Source organism: Nannizzia gypsea, genomic scaffold (assembly GCF_000150975.2).
Source record: "Nannizzia gypsea CBS 118893 supercont1.3 genomic scaffold, whole genome shotgun sequence".
Lineage (NCBI taxonomy): Eukaryota > Fungi > Ascomycota > Eurotiomycetes > Onygenales > Arthrodermataceae > Nannizzia > Nannizzia gypsea.
In genome coordinates this window covers 683,586-711,369 of record NW_003345199.1, presented here as the reverse complement: position 1 = coordinate 711,369, position 27,784 = coordinate 683,586, and the positions used below count along the sequence as shown (strand labels likewise).

At 49.2% G+C, this 27,784-nt stretch overlaps 12 protein-coding genes across 12 annotated transcripts in view; 10 read left to right on the top strand and 2 right to left on the bottom strand.

The window, feature by feature from the left end:
- Positions 1-187: 187 nt before the first annotated feature.
- On the top strand, positions 188-2,152 carry MGYG_03693 (serine/threonine protein kinase; the record flags this gene model as incomplete). The annotated part of the gene is made up of 1 exon (XM_003173470.1): positions 188-2,152. One exon carries the CDS (start codon positions 188-190, stop codon positions 2,150-2,152), a length of 1,965 nt encoding a protein of 654 aa, XP_003173518.1.
- Positions 2,153-4,675: 2,523 nt separating this feature from the next.
- On the top strand, positions 4,676-7,408 carry MGYG_03692 (Sad1/UNC domain-containing protein; the record flags this gene model as incomplete). Its single annotated transcript, XM_003173469.1, has 1 exon — positions 4,676-7,408. One exon carries the CDS (start codon positions 4,676-4,678, stop codon positions 7,406-7,408), a length of 2,733 nt encoding a protein of 910 aa, XP_003173517.1.
- Positions 7,409-8,338: 930 nt separating this feature from the next.
- On the top strand, positions 8,339-8,858 carry MGYG_03691 (hypothetical protein; the record flags this gene model as incomplete). The annotated part of the gene is made up of 3 exons (XM_003173468.1): positions 8,339-8,514; positions 8,584-8,673; positions 8,744-8,858. 3 exons carry the CDS (start codon positions 8,339-8,341, stop codon positions 8,856-8,858), a joined length of 381 nt encoding a protein of 126 aa, XP_003173516.1.
- Positions 8,859-9,450: 592 nt separating this feature from the next.
- Positions 9,451-10,205, top strand: MGYG_03690 (imidazoleglycerol-phosphate dehydratase; the record flags this gene model as incomplete). Its single annotated transcript, XM_003173467.1, has 2 exons — positions 9,451-9,736; positions 9,799-10,205. 2 exons carry the CDS (start codon positions 9,451-9,453, stop codon positions 10,203-10,205), a joined length of 693 nt encoding a protein of 230 aa, XP_003173515.1.
- Positions 10,206-11,188: 983 nt separating this feature from the next.
- MGYG_03689 (acyl-CoA dehydrogenase member 11) lies at positions 11,189-12,736 on the top strand (the record flags this gene model as incomplete). Its single annotated transcript, XM_003173466.1, has 4 exons — positions 11,189-11,263; positions 11,330-11,575; positions 11,651-11,863; positions 11,927-12,736. 4 exons carry the CDS (start codon positions 11,189-11,191, stop codon positions 12,734-12,736), a joined length of 1,344 nt encoding a protein of 447 aa, XP_003173514.1.
- A 527-nt stretch (positions 12,737-13,263) lies between these two features.
- Positions 13,264-15,723, top strand: MGYG_03688 (hypothetical protein; the record flags this gene model as incomplete). Its single annotated transcript, XM_003173465.1, has 1 exon — positions 13,264-15,723. One exon carries the CDS (start codon positions 13,264-13,266, stop codon positions 15,721-15,723), a length of 2,460 nt encoding a protein of 819 aa, XP_003173513.1.
- Positions 15,724-16,621: 898 nt separating this feature from the next.
- Positions 16,622-18,064, bottom strand: MGYG_03687 (adenosine kinase; the record flags this gene model as incomplete). The annotated part of the gene is made up of 7 exons (XM_003173464.1): positions 16,622-16,655; positions 16,718-16,831; positions 16,884-17,221; positions 17,292-17,633; positions 17,711-17,864; positions 17,941-17,956; positions 18,013-18,064. 7 exons carry the CDS (start codon positions 18,062-18,064, stop codon positions 16,622-16,624), a joined length of 1,050 nt encoding a protein of 349 aa, XP_003173512.1.
- Positions 18,065-18,362: 298 nt separating this feature from the next.
- On the top strand, positions 18,363-18,895 carry MGYG_03686 (hypothetical protein; the record flags this gene model as incomplete). The annotated part of the gene is made up of 2 exons (XM_003173463.1): positions 18,363-18,662; positions 18,734-18,895. 2 exons carry the CDS (start codon positions 18,363-18,365, stop codon positions 18,893-18,895), a joined length of 462 nt encoding a protein of 153 aa, XP_003173511.1.
- A 402-nt stretch (positions 18,896-19,297) lies between these two features.
- Positions 19,298-21,458, bottom strand: MGYG_03685 (hypothetical protein; the record flags this gene model as incomplete). Its single annotated transcript, XM_003173462.1, has 5 exons — positions 19,298-20,182; positions 20,251-20,619; positions 20,686-20,815; positions 20,946-21,115; positions 21,255-21,458. 5 exons carry the CDS (start codon positions 21,456-21,458, stop codon positions 19,298-19,300), a joined length of 1,758 nt encoding a protein of 585 aa, XP_003173510.1.
- A 1,297-nt stretch (positions 21,459-22,755) lies between these two features.
- Positions 22,756-23,838, top strand: MGYG_03684 (60S ribosomal protein L2; the record flags this gene model as incomplete). The annotated part of the gene is made up of 4 exons (XM_003173461.1): positions 22,756-22,804; positions 22,956-23,447; positions 23,551-23,636; positions 23,701-23,838. 4 exons carry the CDS (start codon positions 22,756-22,758, stop codon positions 23,836-23,838), a joined length of 765 nt encoding a protein of 254 aa, XP_003173509.1.
- A 907-nt stretch (positions 23,839-24,745) lies between these two features.
- On the top strand, positions 24,746-26,036 carry MGYG_03683 (regulatory protein ada; the record flags this gene model as incomplete). Its single annotated transcript, XM_003173460.1, has 2 exons — positions 24,746-25,424; positions 25,465-26,036. 2 exons carry the CDS (start codon positions 24,746-24,748, stop codon positions 26,034-26,036), a joined length of 1,251 nt encoding a protein of 416 aa, XP_003173508.1.
- Positions 26,037-27,490: 1,454 nt separating this feature from the next.
- Positions 27,491-27,784, top strand: part of MGYG_03682 (hypothetical protein) — a gene marked incomplete at both ends in the record, with an annotated part of 1,563 nt that continues 1,269 nt past the window's right edge. Inside the window, 2 exons of the mRNA XM_003173459.1 lie at positions 27,491-27,617; positions 27,685-27,715. Coding sequence (XP_003173507.1) covers positions 27,491-27,617; positions 27,685-27,715 — 158 coding nt within the window. The remainder of the gene's footprint in view (positions 27,618-27,684; positions 27,716-27,784) is intronic.

The window sequence follows — 27,784 nt, the reverse complement described above, 5'->3', positions numbered from 1 at the left end:
GTCTCCTCTTCTCAAATCAACATTTATATGACAGCCTGATCAACGACACACACCACTCTTGTCCTTGCTTTTCTCTTTCCTTTCCTTTCTGCTTTCTTTTGCTGCGTTTGTTTGGTCATAGGGCCAGTGCTTCTTGGGCTCTTACTTCCGTCGGTTTTCCCCTCACCACAAAGTCCAGCTACTTAACATGGAAAGCTTGCGGGACAAGTTTATCCAGGGGAAACTCCTCGACGGACGTTTCCAGACGGTTGCTCCGCTTAACCATGGATCCTTTGGCATGGTCTTCCTTGCAAATGACACCCTCACTGGAGAGCAGGTAGCCATTAAGTGTCTCACCAAGCCATCGTCGGCGGACTCGTCTTCTCCCCTCTCCGTTGACGACCGCTCAGAGGAGATGCAGTGCCACATGAAACTCGGACAGCACCCGAACCTCGTCAACCTCGTCAGCTCCTTCGAGACTCAGTCGCACGTTTTCTTGGTTCTCGAGTACTGCTCCATGGGTGACTTGTACGAGGCCATCCGCAACAATCGTGGGCCACTCGAGACTGAACACGTACGTGACTTCATGCTCCAGCTCATCGATGGTGTCGACTTCATGCACTCCAAGGGCCTCTACCACAGAGACATCAAGCCAGAAAACATCTTCCTTTGCCAAGATGGCTCGATGAAACTTGGTGACTTTGGCCTGGCCACGAGCAGCCCCTGGTCTTTTGAAGCTTGTGTCGGCAGTGACCGTTACATGGCTCCGGAGCAGTACGAGCCCACCGCGGCTGGCTACTCCCCTGCCAAAGCCGACATTTGGTCCATTGGTATCTGTCTGCTCAACATCCTCTTTGCAAAGAACCCCTTTGTCACGCCCACGGAGTCAGACATCCTCTTCGCAGACTACTCCCGTGACCGACAGTCGCTCTTCGATATCTTTCCAAACATGTCTCAGGATACGTTTGAGGTGCTCAGACACTCGCTTGCTCTCAACCCAGAGAAGAGATCGCTTGATGGTCTGAGAGAGTCCATCATGCGTGCCGTCACTTTCACCACCGATGATGAGTCTCTCGACGACTTCTGCACCGAGGACCGTGACGTCGTTGCTGCCAGTGCTTACCGTGAGCCTCTTCGCACCCCTTCCATCCAGACGCCCCAGGTCACCCAGGGAGACTCCTTCCCATGGGCAAAAGCTCTTCAGATCTCTCCTCAGCAAGGCACTCGTCGTCTCTCCATCATTCCAGACACCGAGAGCTACAGCGAGGATCTCTTCCCTGCCTCCGAGGTGGACGGTACTTCGTGGTACTCGACTCACGCTGTCTCGCCATCCATTGGTTCTACTCTGGATTCGGGCTTCGGTGCCTCCTTCAAGTCAATGAAGGCCCGCCAGTCCGCTTTGCGCAACGCTCCTCGCCCGGCTCCCATCAGCGAGTCTCTGCCTACTTCGGCAGCTCGCCCCATTCCATCCATGTCTCTTGTCTTTGGCAAGGGCAACTCCGACCAAGTGTCGAAGAGCTGGAGTGACCTTTGGGATGAGGAGGAGTCCGAGCTCGAGGAGGCCCGTCTACGCAACCGCCAAGCCCAGAACTCCCGTACCTGGAGCAAGGAAAGCAACACCCCCGACATTGCTGGTCTTGGCCTGTCCGAAATTGAGGAACCATCGTCCATGCTCAATGTTCAGCCTATTCCAATTGTCAAGGACGAGAAGAAGAACATTGCAGTTACTCCCATCACGCCATCCAAGCCTCGCAGCATCCTTGGGGAGAGCACCAACACCCCTGTCCCACAGGCTCGTCATTCTCCCTCCAAGAACGCAATTATGGACAAGTGGGCTGCCCTCGGCAAGAAGCGCATGAACCATTCCCCTGAAAAGGACTACCGTGCTGCTTCAACCCCCAAGTCCAAAGCTACCAGCTGGCGCAAGGAACCACAGTACGACCATGGTACCTGGACCAAGAAGAAGTTCCAGTCAAAGGACAGTCGAGGACACAACAGCCACCAGCAACTACCCATCCAGCCATACATGCTCAGCAAGGACTGGCGTCGCGACAAGGACCAGACGATCAAACCGAAGAGAGTTCAACACTACCCCCACATTCCTAATTATTCCCCAGCAGCCATTGATGATGAATTCGACTTCGTCGGCGGGTGGCAGGATCTACACCCGTAGTCTTTTTCCTCCTGGAAAGCCCAGTTGCTTTCCCTTATCTCCCTTCGCTTTTTCTCAACTCTTTTCCCCCATCTCACGACAAACAAACATATACTGCAACCACTATATACCTGACGCCGAACCCTCTCAAGATGACTCAACGACACTTCAATTCTACAACCTGATAATATATTTATACCTGTTTCTTTTACCTTGGGGATCCTATCGGAGTTTTTAGCGAGCCTTGTTATCTTATTTTGCCTCTTCTCAGCTCTATTTCAACCTTACACGCTTACATCTATAACTCAACGGTCTGGTCTGCATTTCTTATTACCTGTTATCTATTTGCCCTGTCGACTTCGCTGCGGTGCGTTTGATATACCTCTCGACTTTGAATACCCCCAACTTTTTCCCGACCCGAGCGTCGCAGGACCGAATCATCACGGCGATCACCGTCCGTCGAACCGAACTCCACATTGACGGAACGGAACTCAACTTGGATCATCGCCACCAACAATAAACCTCTGTACTATATAACTTGCCTTGTTATTGTTACCAACAGAATATGGGTCGGCCTGGTGGAGCACAACTTCAAGCTCCTTCCCCTTTCGAAGCGGTGTTGAACATTGAAAGACTTTGTTTTCTTTTTTCTCGAAAGGGGGATATACCACTACTACGTTTTTCCTTGCGGCGTTTGTTGACAAACTTCTTCGTTTCTTCTTCTCCCGATTCCTGTTTTTCTATTGCAGATCATTTCTTCCCTTTCACGCCTCTATATAATTTCTCTCAACTCTTGTCCATCCCACGAACACTTTGCACATCGCTACCATCTTTCCTTTTTTCCGTTATTTTTTTATTATATTACATATCTCATACTCAGGTCCTCGACGCAAGTCATCTTGAGAGGGGGACATGACGGTTCTCCTGGGTCGGCTTTCGCAGCAAGTTTCTGCGTTCTCATACCCATATCCGCACTCATACCCCCCACACCACACCCTCTCTCTACATGTGAGAAAGAAAAAGACGAAGGTTCGTGTCGGCGCATTCGACTTTGTGCCGGCAGCCACTTCTTCTCCCCCTACTGTCCTTCTCTTCGGAGGAGTGTAGATGGGCCAGTGAAGAAGTGGAAGGGAACTCAACTAGGCTTTGCTTTGCAGGAGGTTGTTAACATCAAGCAAGCAAACCATGGAAAAGAAAGAAAGAGAAAAAAAAATCAACTTTCATCATCTTTGGTTCTTTTTAATCCTTGGTCTTTTTTATTTATTTTGTCACTCCTTATCCATCAGTCCTTACATCCATATGAACATGCACCGCTAATATCATCCACCCAAAAAGAAACAATACTACCCCCACCCCTTTCCTGTGAGCACAACAAAATCGTTCTATTTCCATTTCCTACTCTACTCTGTTTAATTTGCGTCTCTGTTCTGCTTCTGTTCTACGGAAAAAGAAAAGAAAAAGAGGAAGACGACGGTGGCGAAGCAAATGTACTATCTATCTTAGATCTGTTGGGAAGCAAGATGAGGATAGGATACGTGGGTGTTTTTTGTGTTTTCTTTGGCGAATATCTGGATGGCTTAGTTTACTTGGTTGGTGCTTCGCCTTTGGTCGGTTCGGATGGCCGGTTTGGATGGACGGATGGATGGATGGGAAGGCCGATAAAATAAGATTGATTGATTGGTTGATTGATTGAATGAAAGATCTTTCCATGCCAGGATAATACTTGTCTCCCATCTCTTCTCTTCGTAGTCAACGTAGTCAACGTAGTTCACGTAGTTCAACGCTCGTAAACGTCGATTTTGGTATCAACCACGGTTCGATGTCCTATTATTAGCAATCGCGGCTCCGAGCAAGCTTATTTTCACTTTCGCCCGCCAACCAACCGATGCGGCATCATCAGGCCAGATATGCAAGGACAGGCATCAACCAGTCACTCCCTCAGTGCATGCAGCTGATTGTTCCCGTCGATATATTTCTTTTCTCACACCGACAGTTCAGTTCGGGGGTTCAAGCCAACAGCTAACACGGGAAACGCACGACCAAATCCGCCTTACGTCTATGGCCAACAGATCAAACTAGACAGGCCCGGCACAGGCACGCACGGCACAAGGACGGCACAGGGGTCAACGTCAACTGAATTTTTCTCCTTCTCCTGAACATCTATCGGTCTATCTGGCTAGCTGTCATGTTCGAGCTTTCTCTGCTATCGCCACTACAACCCGAGAGCCGGACAAGTCAATGCTGAACACGATGGCGTTAGTGGATTGAAGGTGAGCCATGTCTTTACGTATATGCGGGATGACGGAGCAGTATGCGCTGGACAGATGCAGGATGGCAGGCTAACGAACGCATGACTGGCGGTATCCATCTATCAGGCATGATTCTTAGGCACAAAGCGAAGAGAATACCCGAACTTCCCTCGGCACACAGATATACATCCATATACGAATCTATATTCATACGTTCCTTACGGAGGAAGCTCGACTTCCCATACCTACAGAGGAGAGCAGGCTGTCCTCAGACTATACGACACGGCCCGACGCGATGAACAGACAACTTTCGCCACATTGGCGGAAACGCTCGCGCCAGGACCGAATAACGTCGGCCTTCCTGGCGTTTTTGGCAGTATGTTCTGCTCCCGGCCCTGCGGCGGCGGAATCAGTGGCGGATTCATCGCGGTTGATGGCCGTGGATAAGTCGAATACCATCTGTGAGCATGTGAGCGGTGACTTGGGAGCAGAATATATTCGGTATCCGATATGTTTGGAGACTAGGTGGAATGCTGCTGCAACAACAGCTTCTTCCGCTACGGCGGGGGGTGAGGGGCCGCCTATGACTGGTTCTGCGGGTGGTGTACATGCCGATGCGAGAGATTCTCCGGGCTCAGTGATAGTACCGGTTCGCGGTACGGTTGCTGCTGGTTCTTCAAAGTCGGGAGAGAGTAGGAGTAGTGGTAGCGGGGATGATGCAGACGTTGAGTCTCCGCTAGATACTTCGAACTTCCTCTCGTTTGAAGAATGGAAGAATCAAAATCTTGCGAAGGCAGGACAATCGGCTGAAACCATGAGGAGGCATCGACAGGATAAGGGACAGCAAGCTCGAAGACGGCATACGCGGTCATCGCAGATCAATGATCCGCTGGATGGACTGGGAGAAGACTCGGAAATTGATCTTGAATTTGGCGGCTTTTCTACAGACGAATCCGGGATTGCTTCGTGGGAGAGGAAAGACGGCGGAAAAGCTCCAGCGGATAATATGGATGCTGTTGCTACGCGCGGTGGTGCTATTGGAGGCAAGGAAGGCAAGAACCCTTCCCAGCCGGTCTTTGAGCTCGACGGCCAGGATGCAGAGAACATGCCGCGGAAGGGGATTGGTCGGCGGAAACATGCAGGAACAACATGCAAGGAACGCTTCAACTATGCATCTTTTGACTGCGCCGCTACAGTCCTGAAAACAAACCGCCAATGCACGGGTTCTTCCGCTGTGCTTAACGAGAATAAAGACAGCTACATGTTGAATGAGTGCAGAGCCAAGGATAAATTCCTCATTATGGAGTTATGCGATGATATACTCGTTGATACAGTGGTGTTGGCCAACTATGAATTCTTCAGCTCCATCTTCCGGTCTTTTAGAGTCAGTGTTTCTGACAGGTATCCGATCAAGGCTGACAAATGGAGGGTGTTGGGCACCTACGAGGCTGCCAATGCTAGGCAAGTGCAGGCTTTTGCAGTAGAGAATCCGTTTATATGGGCGAGATATCTGAAGATCGAGTTCTTGTCTCATTACGGGAACGAATTCTATTGCCCAGTCAGTTTGGTCAGAGTGCATGGAACGACTATGATGGAGGAATATAAGAATGATGGTGAAGCTGCGAGAGCAGATGAGGAGGAAGATGCAAATGCACAGGAAGAGGCAGAGCAGCAGCAACAACAACAGGAACAGGCTGATGTGGTTGTGCATGAGAAGGCCCCTATTCCTACGCTGGACATTGACGACCAGATGGTTCCTCTGTCCAATTTATCCGATCATGAGCTTAATGAGCTCAGATGTTTCGTGGAGAGAAACGAGACGGAGAGCATCTTACTTGGACTGGTATCCGGTAAGATGTGTGCCATCAAAGAACGCGCTGTTCATGCCGAAAGCCAGCCTGTGATGGCTACTCGCGTGAAAGATGAGACTGCTGCTCCTGCCAGCGGTTCCATTACCTCTATCAATACCCTAGAGCAGATACGTTCCGTCTCTTCAACTCGTGCATCTACAGCTTCTGATAGAGAAGAGACTCGCCGCAGCTCTACAGGGTCATCTGTCACGGCTAATGGGTCGCATACCGAGCCAGCTAAGATGAACTCTGCGCCATACACTCCACCCCCTTCCTCGCCACCACCCAACCCATCGACCCAAGAATCTTTCTTTAAATCAGTCAACAAGCGCTTGCAAATGCTTGAGACAAACTCCACGCTTTCTCTCCTTTATATCGAAGAGCAATCTCGCATCCTCCGTGATGCCTTTAACAAAGTCGAAAAACGCCAGCTGGCGAAAACATCTACCTTTCTGGAGAACCTTAACTCTACCGTTCTGCAGGAATTGAAGGAGTTCCGCCAACAATATGACCATCTTTGGCACTCTGTCTTCATAGAATTTGAGCAACAGCGCCAACAATACCACCGGGAAGTATATTCAATTGCTGCCCAACTAGGCGTTCTTGCAGACGAGCTCGTATTTCAGAAACGAGTTGCCGTCATCCAAAGCATTTTCGTCCTCGTTTGTTTCGGTCTAGTCTTATTCTCCCGCAGCTCTGGCACGCCTTACTTTGAATTTCCACGCAACATAGTCTCTCGCACACGCAGCTTTCGCTCTTCGTCAGTCGCTTACGACTCACCAGCGCCATCTGCAAGCCCTAGCCCTCCGCCAATGAGCAGGATGGGCTCATTACTGAGCAGGAGTGAAACAGATGAGCACCGCTTGCACCACAGCCGCTCACGACATCTCCGCAGTCCCTCAGAGCAAACAGATTATGAAGGCGAGAATCCAACCTTTACATATTCCCCGCCTACTCCAACTTCTAGGGCCACGACGCCAGATCGAAATCGAACCGGGAAACGCCTTTTCTCTCCTGAACCCGAACCACGTAGTGGTCTCATTGCTTCCGCGACTAGTAGCCCTGCGTCTGGGAGTGATCCTGACCTTAGCTTGAGGCAACGCCCCGTTAAGAGCGTGGAGGTGAAGCACGAGTCTGAATCAGACGCTGAACAGGCAGAAGTCGATTCGTTCACTTAACCCGTCAACCAATCGTCGATTATATTACACCGAACACGATTGTTCTTTGAAATCAACTTTATCCATTTCTTCAAGTCTGATATTTATGACATCTAGCACCTTATGACTATTGGAAGCAAGAAGACGATTGTATTTTATGTCCCTTTTTTATCCACAAAGGAGAGACGATGCATGTATTTTTACTTATATCCTTCTTGATAGCATAACGTATATATCTTTTCAAAGGCATATAGTATCATCTATTATCTTATTATCTTCGAATCTCCATCTAGACTCCCTGAGCCTCCCCTTGATATTGACCAGGTTTAGACTTTTATGCCTTACGTGTTCGTGCTGGGTCAGCTTTTAAGGCTGTTGCCATGGAAACTATCGCCTATCAACCTTATCCGCAAAACGTCAACATAAAAATCCTCAGTAAAATAGACGAATCCTTCACCGTCATACTCACTCCAGAGCCAGTTAAACAGTACCGACAAGTAAAGCATTACTTGCAGAATTGTCAAAAGAGCCGTCAAAAAAGCAAAGAGAAAACCAATAAAGGTGAGTCTATAAGAGAAGTAACCAGTTCTACGGCTCTCCATCCCCCATGCGAAAGTTGATCCAGGTTCCACGGGTTCCATGCGAAAAGAAACTACACTATCCTTCCCTGCTCCGTTGTCGTTTAACATGCTTTTTTGCCTCAGGCAAAGAACGAAGTGGAAAAACTTTTCTTACGTCCCGTGGATGTAAACAAAGAAGATCACGCATAGTTGCTGACGGATACGATATATAAAGCAAGCGTCTTTCCAGAGATAAACAAACAACCTCGCTCTACAGCCATATACTCGCACTCTACACACACATTTCCCTCAAACCGATAATACTCCGTACTCGATACATCTCTATACCCCAACACTTCAAGAAACCAAACCACCAGGCTATCATATCATCATGGCATCCATCAGCAGCCCTTCTAAGCAGCCGCTTTCTGACCGGCCTACAAATACCCATCTTGCCATGCAGAGCTCTCCTGTTGAGGAGGGCGAAGCAGACTTGAAAGCTGCCACCACCAAATCTATGGAATACCACAGACAAGTGCTCAAGGAGAAGATGGAGGGTGACTCACAGTAAGTATTCTAGATGTTCTCCTAGCTGACGATCTCTGTATCTCAACCCCATGCTAATTCGCATACCAGACAATCTGGCCATTTTATCTCTCCATCAGATGGTATTATGAGTCCTTGCACTAAGAAGCTGAGCAACTTGAAGGGGAAGAAGTTCAAGAAGTAAGTCCACGGTCAAAACCGCTCATGCTTCTCGTTATGGCATATGTACTGACACTTATTTACCTGGTAGTGCTGGGCGACCACAGATGCTTTTTGCTAAGGCTCTAGGGAAGAAATCTTACGACAAGATGAGCACTGAGAATGCTGTTGACGATGATGGCACTGCGGATAGCGGACCTGTCTAATTTGGATGACGGGACCATCTTTCTCTTACCTTTCTCACGACCTGCCATTGCCGTTAAACGATTCCATTGTATTAGTAGTTCCCAGCCTACCTTTATGCCTTTTTCTGTTATGCCGCTTTCCTCTGTAATTATGTGTTATGTTGGCGTTAAATGAACCGGTCATTGCTTCAAAACAAGATGCATGTCCCTCGGATTATTTGGACTCCTCATATAGTTCATCTCTTATGAAGGAGAATTTTTATCATATCCCTCTTCACTAACACCATCTATTCTATGAACTGTATCTATCCGCTTTCGCTAGATATCATGAATCAGAGCTGAATTTGATATTTGGCGCCTTTCATTGGCCCAAATTTAGCTTATTCAACTTACACGTGACCATCAAACTGCCCACCTTCAACTTTCGCATAAAAGGAAAGGAAGAAAAAGCACGAAGAACTTGAAGGCTTGCAATCGATCCTTGCAGCACTAGGAATTTTTGGTTGCCACAGTTTGTCTGGGGAAGAAATAGTCCTCTATAACGGCTTGGCATATATCTACTCGGTTAATTGGTTGATAGATTATTTCATATCAGTACCATATCTTAAGAGTCATGGCAGCCCTACGCAGTTCGTATGTGGAGAGATTCACGAAAGAGACCAAGACGCAGATATCGCTGTGTATAGATGGCGGGCCACTCGATGTGCTACCCAACAGCCACAAAGCCTTTGAGTCATCGAGCATCCCCGATCAGAAGGAAGAGCACCATGCTTGCCAATTCTCCGCATCACAGCATATCTGGATATGGACTGGAGTTGGATTTCTAGACCATATGCTTCATGCATTGGCTAAGCATGGTGGATGGAGTCTACGAATCCGCACCGTTGGTGACCTAGCAAGTGAGTAACTTGATGTATTTGTTGGTTACTGTTGCCTGGCTGCGTGCTAACTATAGCAATAGTCGACGACCATCACACAACAGAGGATACCTTCCTTGCTCTGGGAGAGGCTCTGTCAAAGGCGTTAGGTGACCGGAAGGGTATCAAGCGATTTGGCAGTGCCTACGCCCCGCTAGATGAAGCTCTTGCACGGGCTGTCATTGATATTTCATCTCGCCCTTTCTTTGTCGGCGTATTTGACTTCAAGGATGCAAAGATTGGCAACCTTACTAGCCAAATGATTCCCCATGGTCTACAGAGCTTTGCCCATACAGCGGGTGTTACTCTGCATGTTGACGTGCTCAAGGGAGAAAACGATCACCACCGTGCGGAAGCTGCGTTCAAAGCTTTGGCTGTAGCTATTAGAGAGGCCACTTCTAAAGTCGCTGGGAAGGAAGGCGAAGTTATCAGTACAAAGGGAGTCTTATAGATGGCTAATGGATATCTTTCATCCAAATACTTTGGGTAATTTTCATTTGCATCGTACGCACCAATACCGTTTCACCGATTCCCATGCAAAGCTGAGGCCACATGAGGATGTCAGCCCTGACCGACGATTCCTATCTGGGTTTGGATGACGATTCTGCAAAACTTCCACTGCGGAAGTTAAGGATGACTTGGCATCTGCTGTCCAACACCACATATGGCCGTCGGAGTACAGCCATTTACTTTTCTAAAGGTTCGCGAGAGGCCCTTCTGATCAATTACGTTTCGTCACCAACACTACAATGTTCAACTGTTTGCACTTTGCGTTTATTCCGGGTACTACTTATCTTCGTACTAGTCATCCATACAAGCTGACTGGAAGCCCATAAAGCTGTTGCCTTCAAGGCATCAAATCGGCAAGATCACAACAAACCTTGTCAGCTACCGATGGCTGGCCCAGCTATCCGTTTTTAAATCGCCCCTTCTAGTTCAACCTTGGGGATATGGGCGCCTGTTTCTAGCTATAACTGTTATAGAGCTATGATATATTTCCTCATCTTAAGTAACCGAGCCCGAGGTTGAGGCCAAAGGTCCGGTATACTCAGCTAGGAGCTATATAGAAGCTAGTCTGCGATTGTCAGTACTACCTTGTAAGATGAGCGTAGAATTAATAGATGTATATGTCTGATATCGTATGATCGAATATGTATATGCAGCTCTTGTATACTCTCCTGACGTTCCCCTTGTCGCGCTGAAAATTAAGCCTCGGCTCGTGGAGAGCTCCATCGGCAACTCCGCCCAACCTGTTTACAGCGAAAACGAACATCGACCCGGGAGCCGAGCTTGAGCAGGACTTCTCCTCTTACCACTTTTCTCCGCGATGAATATATATATATATATATATAAGGAACTTATTTTTAGGATCTTGATGACCAAGGTGTAGGACTCTAGCTTTGGTTTATTTACTTTCAGACGAACGATTGTACAATGGCGGCCTCCACCAGAATCCCTTCTCTCATCCAGCCGTTCGTCAGCGAGCGCGCCAGAAAGACCCTGGACATTGTAAGAGTCCCTCCTAGGCATCTTATTATATATAGGGACCGTTTGCTAACTTGTGGGGGATCTTAGGTTGAAGAATTCGTTGAGAAAGAATGTATCCCCAGAGACACCCTCTTCCAGGCTCAGCTGGGCGAAGGCCAGGCTAGATTCACCAAGCATCCCCCAGTCATAGAGGAGCTTAAGGATAAAGCGAAGAAACTCGGTCTATGGAATATGTTCTTGCCAAAAAACCACTTCAAGGAGGGTGCTGGCTTCACCAACGTGGAATATGGATTGATGGCAGAGCTGCTCGGAAAGAGCCGAGTTGCCAGTGAGGTACGACAATATTTCCCCATATAATTTGTTTGATGCGCTGTAAGTGTCTAATGTGGAGATGTGATATTTATCTAGGCTACAAATAATGCTGCTCCTGATACTGGTAACATGGAGGTTTTGGCCAAGTATGGAAACGAGGCTCAAAAGAGAGAATGGCTCGACCCTCTGCTAGAAGGAAAGATACGCTCTGGTTTCTTGATGACCGAGCCAGATATTGCATCGAGTGATGCTACAAATATCCGACTTAACATCCGGCGTGAGGGCAATGAATATGTCCTGAACGGAGAGGTAGGCGGCCAACTCTATGTATACGGAAATCTGTACACCAACATTGACTAATTTTCTTTACAGAAATGGTGGTCCTCTGGTGTCGGTGATCCAAGATGCAAGCTGTATCTTGTTATGGGAAAGACCGATCCCAACAACACAGATCCATACAAGCAGCAGTCGGTCATTCTAGTTCCTGCCGGAACCCCAGGTGTCACCATCCACAGAATGCTGCATGTCTATGGCTTTGATGATGCTCCTCACGGCCATGGACAGGTTTCTTTCAAGAATGTCCGTGTACCTGTCTCCAACATTATCCTAGGAGAAGGCCGTGGCTTCGAAATCATCCAAGGCCGTCTGGGACCCGGACGTATCCATCATGCTATGCGTGCACTTGGCGCAGCTGAACGAGCCCTGGAGTGGATGATTGCTCGTGCCAACGACGAAAATAAGAAGCCATTCGGCACTCCGCTCTCTTCTCACGGTGTCATCCTTGAATGGATTGCCAGATCACGCCTTGAGATTGACTCTGCTCGTCTGATTGTTCTTAACGCTGCTGCTCGCATCGACAGCGCTGACGCCAAGGCTGCACTCAAGGAGATAGCTGAGGCAAAGGTCCTTGCACCTCAGGTAGCTCTCTCTGTTATTGATCGTGCTGTGCAGGCTCACGGTGCTATGGGAGTGTGCCAGGATACACCCCTTGCCAGTATGTGGGCAAACATCCGCACGCTTAGAATCGCTGATGGCCCAGACGAGGTCCATCTCCAGCAAATGGGCAAGCGTGAGAACAGACAAAGGAAGGATTCCACTATGGCTAAGATCAAGGCTCAGAGGGCAGAGTCTGACAGGTTGTTGAATGCTAACGGATTTGGTGCCCTCAAGGGACGTTTGTGAGGGTGTACTTTTCTATTTGGAGGCATAAATATCTAACTGTCAAGGACATAACAATATCCGTAGCCATTTTATATACGCACACGTACCAATGCTGGCCTTTTCCAAAATATAAGATTTGTCCCAAAGATCAATAAATCAATATCAAACGATAGTCTCAACCAGCGAAAGTATCCTCCGGCGTCCAGGCCGCATCACGTGATACAAAAAATAGTCACCAAAAAAAGTGGTCGCATTTTCGAGGCCGAAAGGAATCTTTTTTATCCTCCTTCACTATTTGGTATCACAGACTGGCGAGTCTGTGGCCAAGTAGCCTAGGACACCTGTGATCTCAGATGGACTTCTAGCAGGAAAATCTCTGTGGGTGCCGTCACCGTCGTTGTTCCAACTTATGCCCTCCGCCCCCTCCGAAACGCATCGCGCAGGCTTCAGCACACCCGAATTCGACCGCCTAACGACCTGGGGTAACCTGACTCCAGAGCGCTCGGCGTGCCGTTACGCTTGTTCTGTCCAACTGAGGCGGCTGAAGGATGGCCACGTCGGTGATTCACAATGGAGCCGGTCATTTGAACGCAGAGGAAACCTTCGAACGGTGCAAGACAAAGCTGATTTGCGCCCTGAAGGAGAAAGAGCCGACATTTGCTGAAGTTGAGCGGCTATTGGCAGAAACCCGAGTTTCAGGCCAGATTTCTATCTTCCAGATCTTCACGGAAGGGAGAAGGAATTTTAGAGACGCCCATAACGATGGTGGAGCCGTTAGACGCCCCGATGGAGTGGAGGCTCGCAATCCGATGGATGCGCTGAAACTTGAAGGCGGTCTTTGGGATGCGCATCTGGAAATCAATGGCCGGTTTCGGAAGTGGCTGTCAAATATCCAAGAAGATGAGAAAAGGGGCAAAAAGCGACCTGTTGAGAAGCGCAAACTTATCAACCGATACTCCAAGTTTATCAAGTCCAGCCAGGAGTTCTACGAGAAATACATCTACCACCTCCTGGACGATTTTAAGGCCTATCATATCCCACAATTCGAAGAAGTTGCGAGAAGGAAGGGGTATACATTTGAAAAGGAGGACTCCCGGGACCCTGCCGGTGCTCTGGACTCTCAGCTAAAGAGTGTGATGCTTTCATCGTGCCATGCTACGCTTATCAGGCTTGGAGATCTCGGACGTTACTATCAAACTGAGCTAGTGGATCAGCAGAAGAAGAACTGGGAGCGCGCTACAAAGAACTATCTGATGGCCTCTCTGGTGAATCCGAACTCTGGAAACCCGTTCAATCAATTTGCCGTCATTGCGCTTGCTGAAGAGCAGCATTTGGATGCGGTATATTACTTGTACCGAGCCCTTTCCGCACAAGAGCCGCATCCTAATGCCCATAAGAACCTCACCAAAGAATTCAAGAAGATCCTAGTGGGGAAGAAAAAGGCGGAATTATCAGCAATAGCCAATGATCCCCAGGCAGTATTGGTCGGTGCCTTCTTATTCCTACATGCCCAATGCTATCAGGGGGACTCTCCTGAACATGAAGAACGTGAGAATGAGATAATGCGCCAGGTCACTGTTGATTTGAAAGAGAACGTTCTTGAGCGGCCCCTTTTGGAGAAATTTGCCCTCATCAATATCGCCTCCGAAACTCATGCAAAGGACACCAGTGCTCAAGTGTTCCTACGAAGGTTGAATGTCAAGTTTTTTTTCACCCTTCTTCAGGTTTTCCTAGCCGAACTCGAATGTTCTGCGGACAAAGTCACCTCGGTCGCACACTCAATTCTTCCAGCTTTACGTCACTATAGCAGCTGGTTGCTTGTCAATAGCTCGGTATTGGTATCTGCCCCTGAAACTAAAGATAGTCCACTGTGCATACAGGTAAAGGAGCTTTGGAAGAGTTATGCCAATACGTTGACCCTCCTCACCTCCACCTTCGACATTATCAACTTGCCTGATGTTGAATACCTCCTTGAAGAAGATGAGAATACCCTTGGGTTCAAACCATTTGCTCATCCCAATACCATGCGACGCTATGGACCTCCCGGAGCGACGAAACGTAGACAACAACATACTGAAAAAGCAACGTCTAATGATATAGAGATGTTGTTTCGAATCCGTCAGTTCGTGATTGATGGCCTTGACCTCGAACGCAATGAGAGAATTCCGATAGCCATGGTAAATAAGGAGGATGCAAGGCTGTTCGTTTACAAGGAGGAAGGTCTTCCGCAGTTTTCAAGCTCTCGCAGCCAACCCCGTGGTCATGGCCATACTCTTTCTTCCACTAGCATTGACCGAGATGAAATACAGAAGCCAGCGCCTTCTTCGAGTGCTTTGGAGGACGGTGCATCTATATCAGGCTCGGTCTCAATGCATCGAATGGTCGATAACCTGGTCGAGTCAGAGCCTGCCGAGAGTTTAACTGACGGCGATAACGCACCATCATACTATGCCACTGTCGATTCGAACCACCGCCGGAGCATTGTCCGTCAAGGGTTCGAAAGCGCAATCCCAGGAGCCCAAGGATCATATCATTTCCAGTCTTATTCTCCTGGTCCACCGCTTCCAAGTATCATGAACACCGCGTTTGCACCGCAGCCGGGTGAGGCGATGTCTCCAACCAGCCGTCCCTCTACTGCCATACCTAGCGCTTCCCCTCAGGTACTACCAGTTGGTGGGAATAATGTCCCCCCCTTCCCTAGTTCTTATGGTTCACCGGCATTTCAACAACCAAACTCTTCTCTATCCTGCTCCACGGATGAGTTTTCTAGCAGCCTTTCACACCTGCAGACCCCACGCCTTAGTAACGCAATCAGCCATATTGGCGCAACTCCCTTTGGTGGCCAGCCGAGCGAGTATGTCACCAGTTTTGGCCAATATCAACCGCGTCAGCTATTCGGCTCATCTTCATTTTCCGGCGGTATGCTATATGGAGGAAACCGCGAACTAGCCCTAAATTATACTGGAGTCATTGGCGAGCAAACACGACAACACGGACAAGGAGGATGATAACTATATGGCCTGGCTCACTCCCTTTGCAGCCACAAAACCCCATTGAAATACCTTTCTACAAGGCTTAACATGAAATGCACTTGCGATACACCTCATGATTGTCAGGGACATTAGACAAACGTCTACCCGCGATTGTTGGCTTTGCATATCGTCTCACTTCCGAGAAAGCAATGAGCTACTCAGTCGGTACTTGAATCATCAGGAAGGATATATCTTCGGGAGGAATTAGGAAAGTAACAACTGCTTTGTGCGGTACTACCCTTCAATCCTTCATTGTAGAGGATTACTCTGCATCCTTGCCCAGTTGACACATGCCTCAAAATGGATTCAAAGTGGGAAATAAGTGGACTTGGAAGCCTTCCTTCTCTTCCTCTCCCGAGTGATGCTCTGATCTTCTATCATCCAGATATCACTTTCAATGCTAAATGCCCTTTATTTCCCCCAAAAAATATTTCTTGCCATGTTTCGATCGAAGATTGCAATTCAATTTCAATGATGAGCCCATGCACAATAATGAAGTCAACTGATCTCATGTATATTCCATTCGTTGTTGAAAACGTGTCTGTAACTAATTCTTATTCTACGTTTTTTTCTCTCATAGCAATATCATCAAAGTTGTCCTCAGCTTATCATCAAAGCCTGGTTCTACCCTCATAAGGGGGCCTGGTTAAGCTCAGCCTCGTAGCTGTTGAGTCATGTAGGTAGTTGGTAGGTATTTAGTCGAAAGGGGGTATGTATGGTTCGGTTTGCTTGTGACTGGAGCAAATGAAGGGAGTTGATCCAAGTTAGTAGGACCCAGTTATGAAATTACACTATTCTTTTCTAAAGAAACCTGATACCCGTTTGTTTCGGTGCACAGGGTTGAGCCTAGGCGAATGCAAAGTGGGTGATTAATTTATTGGGTGAAGGTTTGTTTTGGGAATGGGTAACTATTTGCCATGTTTAGTAGATGATCACATCCAAAGCCGTTTTCTAAGAGTAGGTAACTTACGATGGACCCAGTTCGCGAATGCTCAAGTTGGCGAGCCAGTGTCCCATCTCAACACACTCGGGAACAGTCTTTCCCTGGACGACACCGGCACAGAAACCACCGGCGAAGGCATCACTTTTAGAGCGTTAGCTAAAATGATCTCAAGACACATAGGACAACAGCTTACCCAGCTCCGTTAGTGTCGCAGATTTCTTCCTTGAGGATCTTGCGGATAGGGGTCTTAGTAATGTTGACTGCACCATCAGTGTCGGAGACGGCAGAAATAGTTGGTTCAGTTCCGTGGGTGATAATGACGGTTCTGGCACGCTTGCTGTTGGTCTTTGGAAGCTTGGCCATCTTTTCAGCAATTTCAGCAAGTTCCTCAGTGTTCCAGTCCTGGGACTTAGCGAAGGAGAGGGCCTCGGTCTCATTTCCGACGATGAAGTCGGTGTATGGGAGAACCTGAGCAAGCTGGTCCTTGAAGAAAGCTGGGATGAATGGAGCGGAAAGGGAGAGCATGAAGGTCTAGGTTACATATTAGTTCTATAGCTCTCCATTACCCCTTTCGGGAAGAATCCGAGCGAGAGATAAGTACCTTGTTCTTAGAAGCAGCCTCCTCGGCGAGGGCAAGAATAGCTGGGACACAGACAGTCAGATGGTAGCCACCGACGAAGTAGAACTGAGCCTTTTCAACGAGGTCCCAGATCTGGGGCTGCTTAAGGTGGTCAAGCTTGTACTCGTTGGCAGCAGCCAAGTGGGTAACCAAGCATCTGTTGTGACCAGTGATGATGACACCGCATCGACCGGTAGGCTGGACATCATCTACACGGTACTCGACTCGGAGACCAGCCTTTGCGCAGGATTCTCGGAGGATATCGGCATACTTGTCTTTGCCAACACAGCCAATGTAGAGGACGGAGTTCTCAGGGAGGATATACTATAGCACAAGAATAAGCTTCACAATGCCATTTAAGAGACCATCCCACTGTCTTAGAACGTTGAAAAGGTTCATACCTGAGCTCCACGAGCAGTGTTCTGAGCAGCTCCTCCAGGGATGAGCTTTGCGTTGTGGTTCTGCATCAAGTCCTCGTAGAGGCCCATGTGCTTCTCCTCAGCGAGAATGGCATCGTTTGCCTTGACTTCATACTTATCAAGAGTCGACTGGTCTCTACCAAGAGGATATATAAGTTAACAATGACGAATCGACCGCAAGGGGGACTTCCACTCTTCGTAGATGCACGTACCCCTCTCCCTGGATATCTAGAACCACACTGTTAGCAGCAACTCCAGCAACAACAATTGAGAGGCAGACAAACCCAAGAGGGGGTTCTCGAGACAGAGAAGCGGGTAACCCTGAGCAGCAGCCATCGTGAAGAAAATCGGAAAGTAGTTTGTCCTGAGGAAGAGTCGGAGGATTGTTCGGCGGGATGTCTCTAGTGATTATATAGTGGGGGACGAGGAGGATGTGCTTAGTGTTTTCCTAGTGTTAATCCTGCGAGAAAAGGTTGGAAAAAGCAAACATGACAAACACGCCAAAAACCGCCAGCAGAAACTCCGACGCAAGTTCGTTCTGGTATCAACAACGCCGAATAAACGAACAGGCAGGCAGCTTACTTCTACGTCCATCACGCTCCGGAGCGCCGATATAACACGAGCCGAAGATACAATGGAAGACGTCTCGGCGCGGATAGCGGATAACATCCAAGCTGCATCGATATACGGTCAGCGATCCCATGGGTTTGGACCGACAGCTCAACACCATCTTGACGGCCTTGACGGACTCGACTCGGACACTGCAAGCATCTCTACGGATGTCGTGAATCCAGAACGGGCAATCATAGAAGAGAGACGAAAACGCCCGGCGCTACCTCCTATTCCAGACCTGCGATTTCAACAGAGCTATCTTGCGAGTATCTCAAAGGCTACGAGCTGGCAGCATGTTGCTTGGATTACACTTAGAGATCAGGTATGGATATGCCTTTTTCATATGATGTTCGCCGTTAGAAGACGTAAACCGACTCATGCTCACTGGTATAGATGATATTACCTCTCCTGCAAGGGACATTATGGACGCTTGCGCTGTCTGGATGGCGGCATTGGACTCGCGGAGCTCGGGCTAGCGGGAGAGCAACCGGCCTGACTTTACGCCAGCTATGGTTCAAGTTGACGAACGGGAAGATGCCGGAGCTGCGATTGTAAAGTAACAGTCTCTACTTTTGGTTTTAGCTATGGATTGGATGTTAGGCGTTACCTGGTTGGGATACCATGTTGATACATATATTTGCTTAGCTGCAGCAGCATTATAAGTCGATACAATATTCTTTTATGTAGACAAAGGGCGAGCACAAATAATTAAGTGTAATATTATGCATAACACTAGATGAAACAGACGCCATCTACACAGAGAGTGCAGTAGAGTCAGGTAAGGATAATGGCTAGAATAGTCTGCCTTACTTCCTTCCATATGTATGGTAAATAACAATTATTTTTTGAACATAAATGTTGCCTAGTTAAATAGTTGATCATAGTAGAGATATTAACTAGGCAAGCAGGTTGTATTAGAACAAACCCAGGTGTTAAAACAGAGTGCTATGGCTAATATTAGACAACTCCGTTATATGAAGGTGGTTGGACTTGGGTCTCTTGCTTTTCAGGGATAGTAGGGGTATAAGTAGCTGGTGGTAAGGCAGGGCTGTCCTTCTTGAATTCTGGCTTGGGCGGCATCTCAACAGCTATAGGGCGCTCCTTTGCTGGCTCACTGGGCGCATTGATGATAGAGCCATTTATAGGCGTCTCTGTTGGCATTGTCATAGGAGGATTGCCATTGTGCAGCGGTTCTTGCTTTAACGATCCAGCCTGCTCAGGCACTGGTTGAGGTGTCTTAGCCGCATTCTCTTTACCATATTTCAGTTTGACAATCAAACTTCTGTTTCTGTCCAGTTGTAGATCTGCTGTAAATGAGTCTGCGTCGCTTAGTCCAGCTTCGTCCTCGTCTTCGTCGTCGGCAGCATCCTCGTCCCACTCGTTCCCGCTCGAGGCCTCATCGTCTCCTTCTGTGTTATTATCTTCGTCACTGGGAGTTAGGCCGTCCCATCCATTGGTTTGGAGGTCACGTCTGCTTCTCCGAGACCTGCCATATTGCGCACCATCTTCCCCGCCCGCAGGGTTGTTCGATGGCTCGTCGTCAGTAACATCGAGTGACCGTTTGCCAAGGACCGTCTGACCGTAAATGCCACCTACTCTAGACTTGACCTGGCGGCCAGAAGCAGTGAAGGTAGGACCAGCATTCTCTCGGGGCGATGAAGCGCGTGACTGATTGCGGGTAGACCTTCTGGACGGGTAGGCCCCCGATGAGAAATCGTCGTCATCAGAGAATGTGTACTTAATTCTCTTCCCGCGAGTGCGACCCTCGTAGAGAGAGAAGCCAGGTTCAGGCCGGGCAAATGCAGCTTTCCGTGCGATTCGGTAGTCCCGTCGTTTGCGTTTCTTAAAATAGTTGTTAGAACTAGACAATATAACGAGAGAGAAAGGGCATCATTCAGGCTGCGGCTTACTTCTTCTGAGTTCTCAAACCGTGGGATGCTGTTGAGTATTTTCTGGCTTAACTCTCGAGATGCTCGGGACTTCTCCGTTGCTAGAGATTCAGCGACAGTTCGTAGTTCTGGTATTGTGCCAGCAACACTCCACCAGGTATTTGTCTTCAGTGCTGGGTTGCTTTCTCGGTAGAGTCGGAAGTGTGTGTCGTCCAAGCCTTCGATGAGCCAGTATCGCCTCTTAAGAGTATCTGATCCCCAAGGCTGGACGGACAATGGTTGGTTCTTATCACCCTCGTGTCTGGATTGTTTGTAGCATTCTTTGAGCTTCGCCTGGATGGATTCGGAGGAGGAGAGGGCCCAAAGGGTCAATGTCGAAAGCAATTGGATCTGGTAAGGAGGTTATCAATAAATGCCCATGTGTAGGACGGATTCGATCCCATTGATGTGCCTTACCCTTTCCTCCGGAGTCATCGTCATATATCCACCTCCATTTGCAAGAGGACTCTTCCCCTGCCATGCCTTTGGCCACTGCGACTGATGTATTTGTATAGCTTCCTCGAGGGCGCGCTGGTAGTGACCTCTCCTATACGAGACCAAAAACCGAGTTAGCAGGCTGTAATTTAAGTAGCGCGCATTCACTATAACCAAAGCTCGCGCATCTTCCCAGAGCACCGGCATCAATAGAATTGTAAAATGGAGTAAGGAGATCGTACTCGACGTCTTTCTTCCGGTTAAGTACTAGACTGAGCAGGGCACAAAGCAGCCGCTCGACCTGGTCACCCGGCGTGGGCTCAACTACGCCCTTTTCTATATCCTGCGGTCCGTAATGCGGTAGCGACTTGGGGAAGACATCAGTGAATCTCGAGCGAAACATCACCAGGAACTAAGGAGCGGAAATGTTAGCTATGAGTTTTCGCGTCAAAGCACTATAAGCAGGCGCGTCACGCTCTTGCCTCAACGATATATATAGAAAATATCTACAGTTCCGTACAATGCGAAGAAGGAATAAAATAATAACTCACGGCAATATTAGGATTATCAGCAAGGACATATTCATGAGGAGGCGACGGAGGCCGTTTTGGAGATGGTGGTGGAGGTGCAGCCGGTTTCGCAGCCTTTTTGAAATATTTGGTGATTCCCGCGCTGCGGTTGACGGATTCCGCGATGGACTCGTCAGCCGTCGAAACGACCGAGGACAAGGACGAAGAAGAGTCGGAATCCGACATAGCGAAGTCTGCGCGCAGAATCGAAGCCTGGCGATGCAGTTGCAGATGGCTGAGGCGGTGGTGTAGGTTTTGGTTGTTGTTGGTTCAAAGAAGTATTTGATGGACGGGAGCACGCCTTTGGCAGAGATAAGATAAAATAAGATGCCAACCAGACAGCTAGCTTTGGGTCGTAGGTAAGCAGAAAAAAGCTTCAGCCTCGAGTCGCCTGCTCAACGTATCAGCGAGTCTCGAGCCAGGTCAAGTGCCCTGAAGCAGTTCATATGCTGATATGTGGTGTGTATGGTAAATAGATTGGTTTTCTTCGTAGCTGTAGACGGTAGATAGTATGAGATAGGGCCAAAGTAGGACAGAGAAGAACGGTTAACCAGGAGAAAGAGAGAAAGAGAGAGAGTAAAAAAAGGGGCTCTTCTGATCATCTTCTAAATATATGTAACATGTCCTGCTAAGCAGTGAAAGAGTCCAACTTGAATCCAGCTATTCACCAAAACATTCTATTCACGTCTATAGTCCTGCTCATGAGAGACAACAAAGCGGACAGAAGTCACTTCACTGTGCCAAAAGAGTCAATAGCAAGAACAACACAAGAAATACACTGTAGTAAACGTCATAGTCACTGCAGATGAACGTATGCTTGGAACAATAGTAGACCAAGTGGTAAGAGCGGCCTTAGAACACCCGGCAGCCGCGATAAACAGATCCGAGGCTATCAAGAGCCGAACAAGAGGCCAGACCGGTAGCTATAGGGACATCGTCTATGAGGCGTTCATCCTGCATGAAGAGATATGGCTGTTCGGGGGAGTCTCTGTACGTCCAAGCGAGCCATCGTCCGCGGACTCCGAGAAGAACTTGGTGGCAACGTGAGTCACTCGCTGCACTTGGCAGTCTATCGATCATCGCCTCTCTCGGCCCTCGTCGTCGCCCTCGAGCCCGTCGCCTTCACCTCGTCCGCCGCCCATCGCCGTCCGTCGTCTTAGCCTGTCGGTGGCTTTGATGCTCTGATGCTTTGATGTTCGGGATGTTCTGATGTTGACGTTGGGAAAAGAAAACAAAAAAAAAGTTCGAAGGTTGCCGAGCTTAGTCAGCAACCCAAAAGCGGCTAGCTTAGCGACTCCCACAACGAAGCAACCACACAACTAGCGAACATTTTTTGCATCTCGAAGTCCAACTTTTCCACGACCAAGCCGACAACTTCGCGATAAGGTACGACCACCGCCTCGCTCCTTTGACGTTGACGCCAGAGATTCACTGAGAAGACAGAGCACCGAGAAGACACCAGCTAACCGTCTCTGCAGTAATCATGGGTCGCGTGATCCGCAATCAGAGGAAGGGTCGTGGATCTATCTTCAGTACGTTGACCTCCAGCACATATTTTCCATCTTTAGCAGAAAGGGGAGGAGGACGACAGACTCGACGGACGCACGAATAGCGCATGGGGAAGCTGAAGAATTGAGAGAGAAGACGAAGAAGAATGCTAATGTAGTGACCTTATGTGAACAGCGGCTCGCACCCGTCTCAACAAGGCCCCAGCTCAGTTCCGAACCCTCGACTATGCTGAACGCCATGGCTACACCCGCGGTGTCGTGAAGAAGATCATCCACGACAGCGGCCGAGGAGCTCCCCTGGCCCAGGTCTCTTTCCGCCACCCATACAAGTTCAAGGAAGTGACCGAGACCTTCATTGCCAACGAAGGCATGTACACCGGCCAGTTCATCTACGCTGGCAAGCACGCTTCCCTCAACATCGGCAACATCCTCCCTCTCGGCTCCGTGCCCGAAGGTACCGTCGTGACGAACGTGGAGGAGAAGGTTGGTGACAGAGGTGCGCTCGGCAGGACGTCTGGAAACTACGTTACTGTCATCGGACACAACCCTGAGGAGGGCAAGACACGCATCAAGATGCCCAGTGGAGCCAAGAAGGTCGTCAAGAGCAGAGTCAGAGGAATGGTTGGAATTGTTGCCGGTGGTGGCCGTACAGACAAGCCTCTCCTGAGTACGTCTCCCTCTCTTTTTCTTTTCACATCCGGCTTTTTATGCCATGTTTTTTGTGTCCAATTGAGTTGATAGAGGTGATACTAACTATTGTGGTTGTGCAGAGGCTTCTCGTGCTAAGCACAAGTTCGCTGCCAAGCGCAACTCGTGGCCCAAGACCCGTGGTGTTGCCATGAACCCAGTCGACCATGTAAGTATCCCAACGGCCGTGCATATATTTTATTATTATGCACTTTATGCTGACTGCCTGCTAGCCTCACGGTGGTGGTAACCATCAACACATCGGTAAAGCCTCGACCATCTCCCGATATGCCGTACAGGGTCAAAAAGCCGGTCTTATTGCCGCCCGCCGAACCGGTTTGCTGCGCGGTACCCAGAAGACCAAGGACTAGAGTTAATGGGCTGGGCGTGGGTCTTTTTTTCATAATGATGTACGGAAGAATAAAATAAAACTTCTACTTCAGTCTCCTCGTAGTCTCTCTCTCACTCTCTCTATCTACCGTCTACTCTCTCTTCTTCTACCATCTACTCTTCTATCTACTCTTCTATGTCCTCTTCTCTACTCTTCTATCTACTATCTCCTTCTCCTTCTACTTTCCTCTTCCGGCTCTTGCACCGTCTCTGGCCTTGGCGCCATCACGTCACATGACCATGACATCATCACGTGTTTTTACTCATCACGTGCAGGAGGCCACTCCCCAAGCGGCCTAGCGTCCCCGTCTTGCTCCCAAACTGGCCAATCACGGGACCGCGCCCTTGCCCTGCGCTCTCTTCCGTCACTCGCGCCCGAAAGAGCGAAGAGCTATATAACAACCAAGTCGCCGGCCGCTCGCACATACTCACCATACGGCGAGACGCAGCTAGACGCAGAGATACGAGATTCAGACGCAGAGACAAGACGCAGCAGAAGAATCAGACGAAGACTACGACGACGTCAACCAAGCAGCGAGAAAATACTGCTTATTTCATATCTGCTGTGCTGACTGACTAAGAAAAGAGCCGCCACGAGGAAAAAAAGAAGGGCCCAAGACTCAGGCAGAGATAACCGCCTATAAACATACAAGAGTGATGGATATAGACACAAGACTGCTCCTATAGAAACACCGGCTCCTTCCACATCTCGATCCTCCTCCCCTTCCCCCTCTCTTCTCTCTCTCCCTTATCTCTTCTCTCCCCTCCTCTTCTTGCAGAGCCAAGTCTCGCATAAAGTCCTAGTCCTAAGGATCTTTCTCGCTCCCTCACTTTTACTTTTATATTCGCTTCTTATCATCCAAGACACTCGCCGTCTCTACCACCACAATGACGGCCGAATCAGATAACAACAAGATCGACTACTCCTCGACCTCTGCCCGGTGGCGCGCAATCGTTAACAGAGACGCCGCAGCCACGGGTTTCGTATACGGGGTGCGGACGACCAAGATATACTGCCGTCCCCGTTGTCCTGCCCGTCTCGCCCGCCGTGCCAACGTCGAGTTCTACGACACTCCCACCCTGGCTGAGAAGGCCGGATACAGGCCCTGCAAGCGGTGTAAGCCAGAGGACGTGCGCGCGCCCACAGATCCGCACATCAGGCTTGCTCAGCGGGCGTGCGAGACCATGACGCTGGCTGCCCTGGCTGGCGGAGACAAGCAGCGGCCGACCCTGTCAGATCTCTCTGGAGAAGCCGGCCTGACGCCCAGCCACTTCCACCGCGTCTTCAAGAAGGTCGTTGGCGTCACACCGGGCAAGTTTGCGAGGGAGCTGATGGAGCGGAAGTCGTTGGGTAAAGTCATGGTCCCAAGTGGTATCAATGCGAGGGTATGCTGGCCGCCACCACATCTTGCCGCGCTTGTCGGCATGAGCAGTCCCGTGCAGGACAGTAATAATGCCGTATCATCGTCATCACCATCATCGTCTTCAAAGCCGCAGGTCCAGACTACTCTTGGCGAGTGTGACATCGACCGAAACAACAACAACCACCACCACTTAGCCGCAGGTCGTGGGTCCGATCAACTGGAACGAATTTGATCTCATGTTAGCCGCTGCCTCGGATCCAAGACAGCAACAACAGCAACACCATCATCATCATCATCACCAGCAGCAGCATATAAATTTCTCTCGTCCACCAACCACAACTCCTTCCTCCACTGCTGCTGTCACCTCATCGTCCCCTGTCGGTGGTATCTGCATGCCGCAGACGACCGCATCTCACTCCTTTGACCCCAGCGCCCTCAATGGCGTCCACTCCATGCTCACTCTCGACCCAAACTCCGCTTCGAACATCAACTTCGCCCAGTACATGGCCGAACCCATCGACTTCTCTCCCATGAACCCCCCCACCGTCACCACCACCACAAATAGCAGCACCAACAACACTACCGGACACAGTCCCGCCGACACCTTCGCCCATCCCACTCCAAGTCCGACTTCTGTTCCCTCCCTGTATTCCCAGCAGTCCATCTCGCCAACAGACTCACCGTTAATGTTCGATTCATACACCGGCCTTGCTGGTTCCTGGCCACCCTTACTGCCAGACGACACCGACTGGCTGGATAGTCAAGTCCTGCTCCCGCCAGACTACACCAGCCTCGACCACTGTGCCAGGTCGTAAAGCACTTTTTTCTTTCATTTCCCCTTTTTCGGCGAGTCGTCTTAGAGAATGGAGTTTGTTTTATGTGGTTGGTTAATGGGAATGGCGGGGTGTGAAAGGGGTATATTATTATGACCGGCAAATGGCAAACATGATTCTCTCGGTTGTTTTTTTTTTGGACTGGCAACGGTTCGGTTTTTGTTCACCCTTTTTTTCCCCCTTATCTTTTCACTCCTTTGAAAAAGCCTCGTTTGGAAAATGTATTAATGAGCCTATACATTAGCATCAGTATAACTAATAGAAAGTAATGACCCGCAAACCTCTCATCTCTCTCTTTTTTTTTTTTCATCACTTTAACCTCTGATGATCACTGCATCTTTTGAGCCAGTAGGCAATTAGTGTGTATCCATCCCTAGAGTCGAGCCACGGCGGTCCATCTCCATCTCTATCTCCATCTGCGGCCAGACCTTGGCCATAACGATAAGTACTCCGTACGGACTCCAGAGGCAGCGGAGGTCTGGCATCGCGAGGGAGAAGGTATTGTAAGACAACGCGGGCGGTTAGCTGCATCCTGGCGGCTTCTCCTGTTTCATCCAGACAGATAGACAGACAGCCCTCAACCAACCACTGCCGTCCCCTGGCCGTCTCCCGCTACATCTTCTGCCCTTGCATCCTGTTTTTCCATGTTCGTGTCCTCTGGTATGTGGATGGATGTCACAGAAAGACGAGAGAAGAGAGAAGAGAAGAGCAAGTGGATGGATGAGTGGACGAGGTGAAGTTGGAGGCTTTTCTGTGGTTTTGAGGCGGCGGTTGAAGTGAGGCCGACGTTGGTTGGTTGGTCGAGCTTTGGTGCGAGGAAGAAGAAAAGAAGCAGAAGAAGAAAATATACGGATACGCAGCAGGAGAAGTTAAATAAGTTACGGTAGCGACAGATGGAGGGTCTAGATAGATGGGACCGCGCTTACGGGTGTCTATAAGAAGACGACAGGAAGAAGCAGAAGGAGAGAAGCGAGTAAAACGGCCAGAGAAGCAAAGCGAGTCAGTCAGTCACTAACACTAAGCAGAGGAAAAAGGAAAAGGCGCTGGCTGGTCCACCGTCGACTCTCTTGGTTCTCTGGATTCCTGCTTCTTGCCTGCTCCATAACACTTGACTTATTTACTTATTCCCGTCGCCACAGGAAGAAAAGAAAGACCAGTGAAGCAGCAGCAACGGAAGCAGCAGCGGAAGAAGCAAAGCAGGCTTGATTTCTTATCTTCTTCGACTTCTTCGTCTTTTTCTTCTTGGTGAGACAGCAGGCTGGTTTGACTTTTGTTCCACTTTCGCTCTGCTTCATTACGCAGCCCTTCTTCTGCTCTGATTCTTTCTCTTCTTTTTTCTCTTCTTCTTCTTCTACTCTCGCTATTACTGCTATCACTGCTATCACTGCTATTGATATTGTTATTCTACTCTACGACACTCGCTATACCGGATCACCATGAACGTCAACAAGAAACTCGGCCGTCTCAAGCAGTGGGCAGGAGAGAGGATGGGGGGCGAGATCAAGACCAACGTCTCGGACGACTTCAAGATGCTCGAGATGGAGATGAACCTCAGGCAAGAAGGTAGGCCGGCTGTCTTTATCATTATCTACTTACTACCAGAATGATATGCTAACGACTTGCTTCCTAGGTATGGAGCGTCTGAACAGGGCCATGGCAGCGTATGTCAGAGCCATCTCGAAGCGCAGCGAGGGCGAAGACAAGGAGAAACTCTTCCCAATTGGAAACTT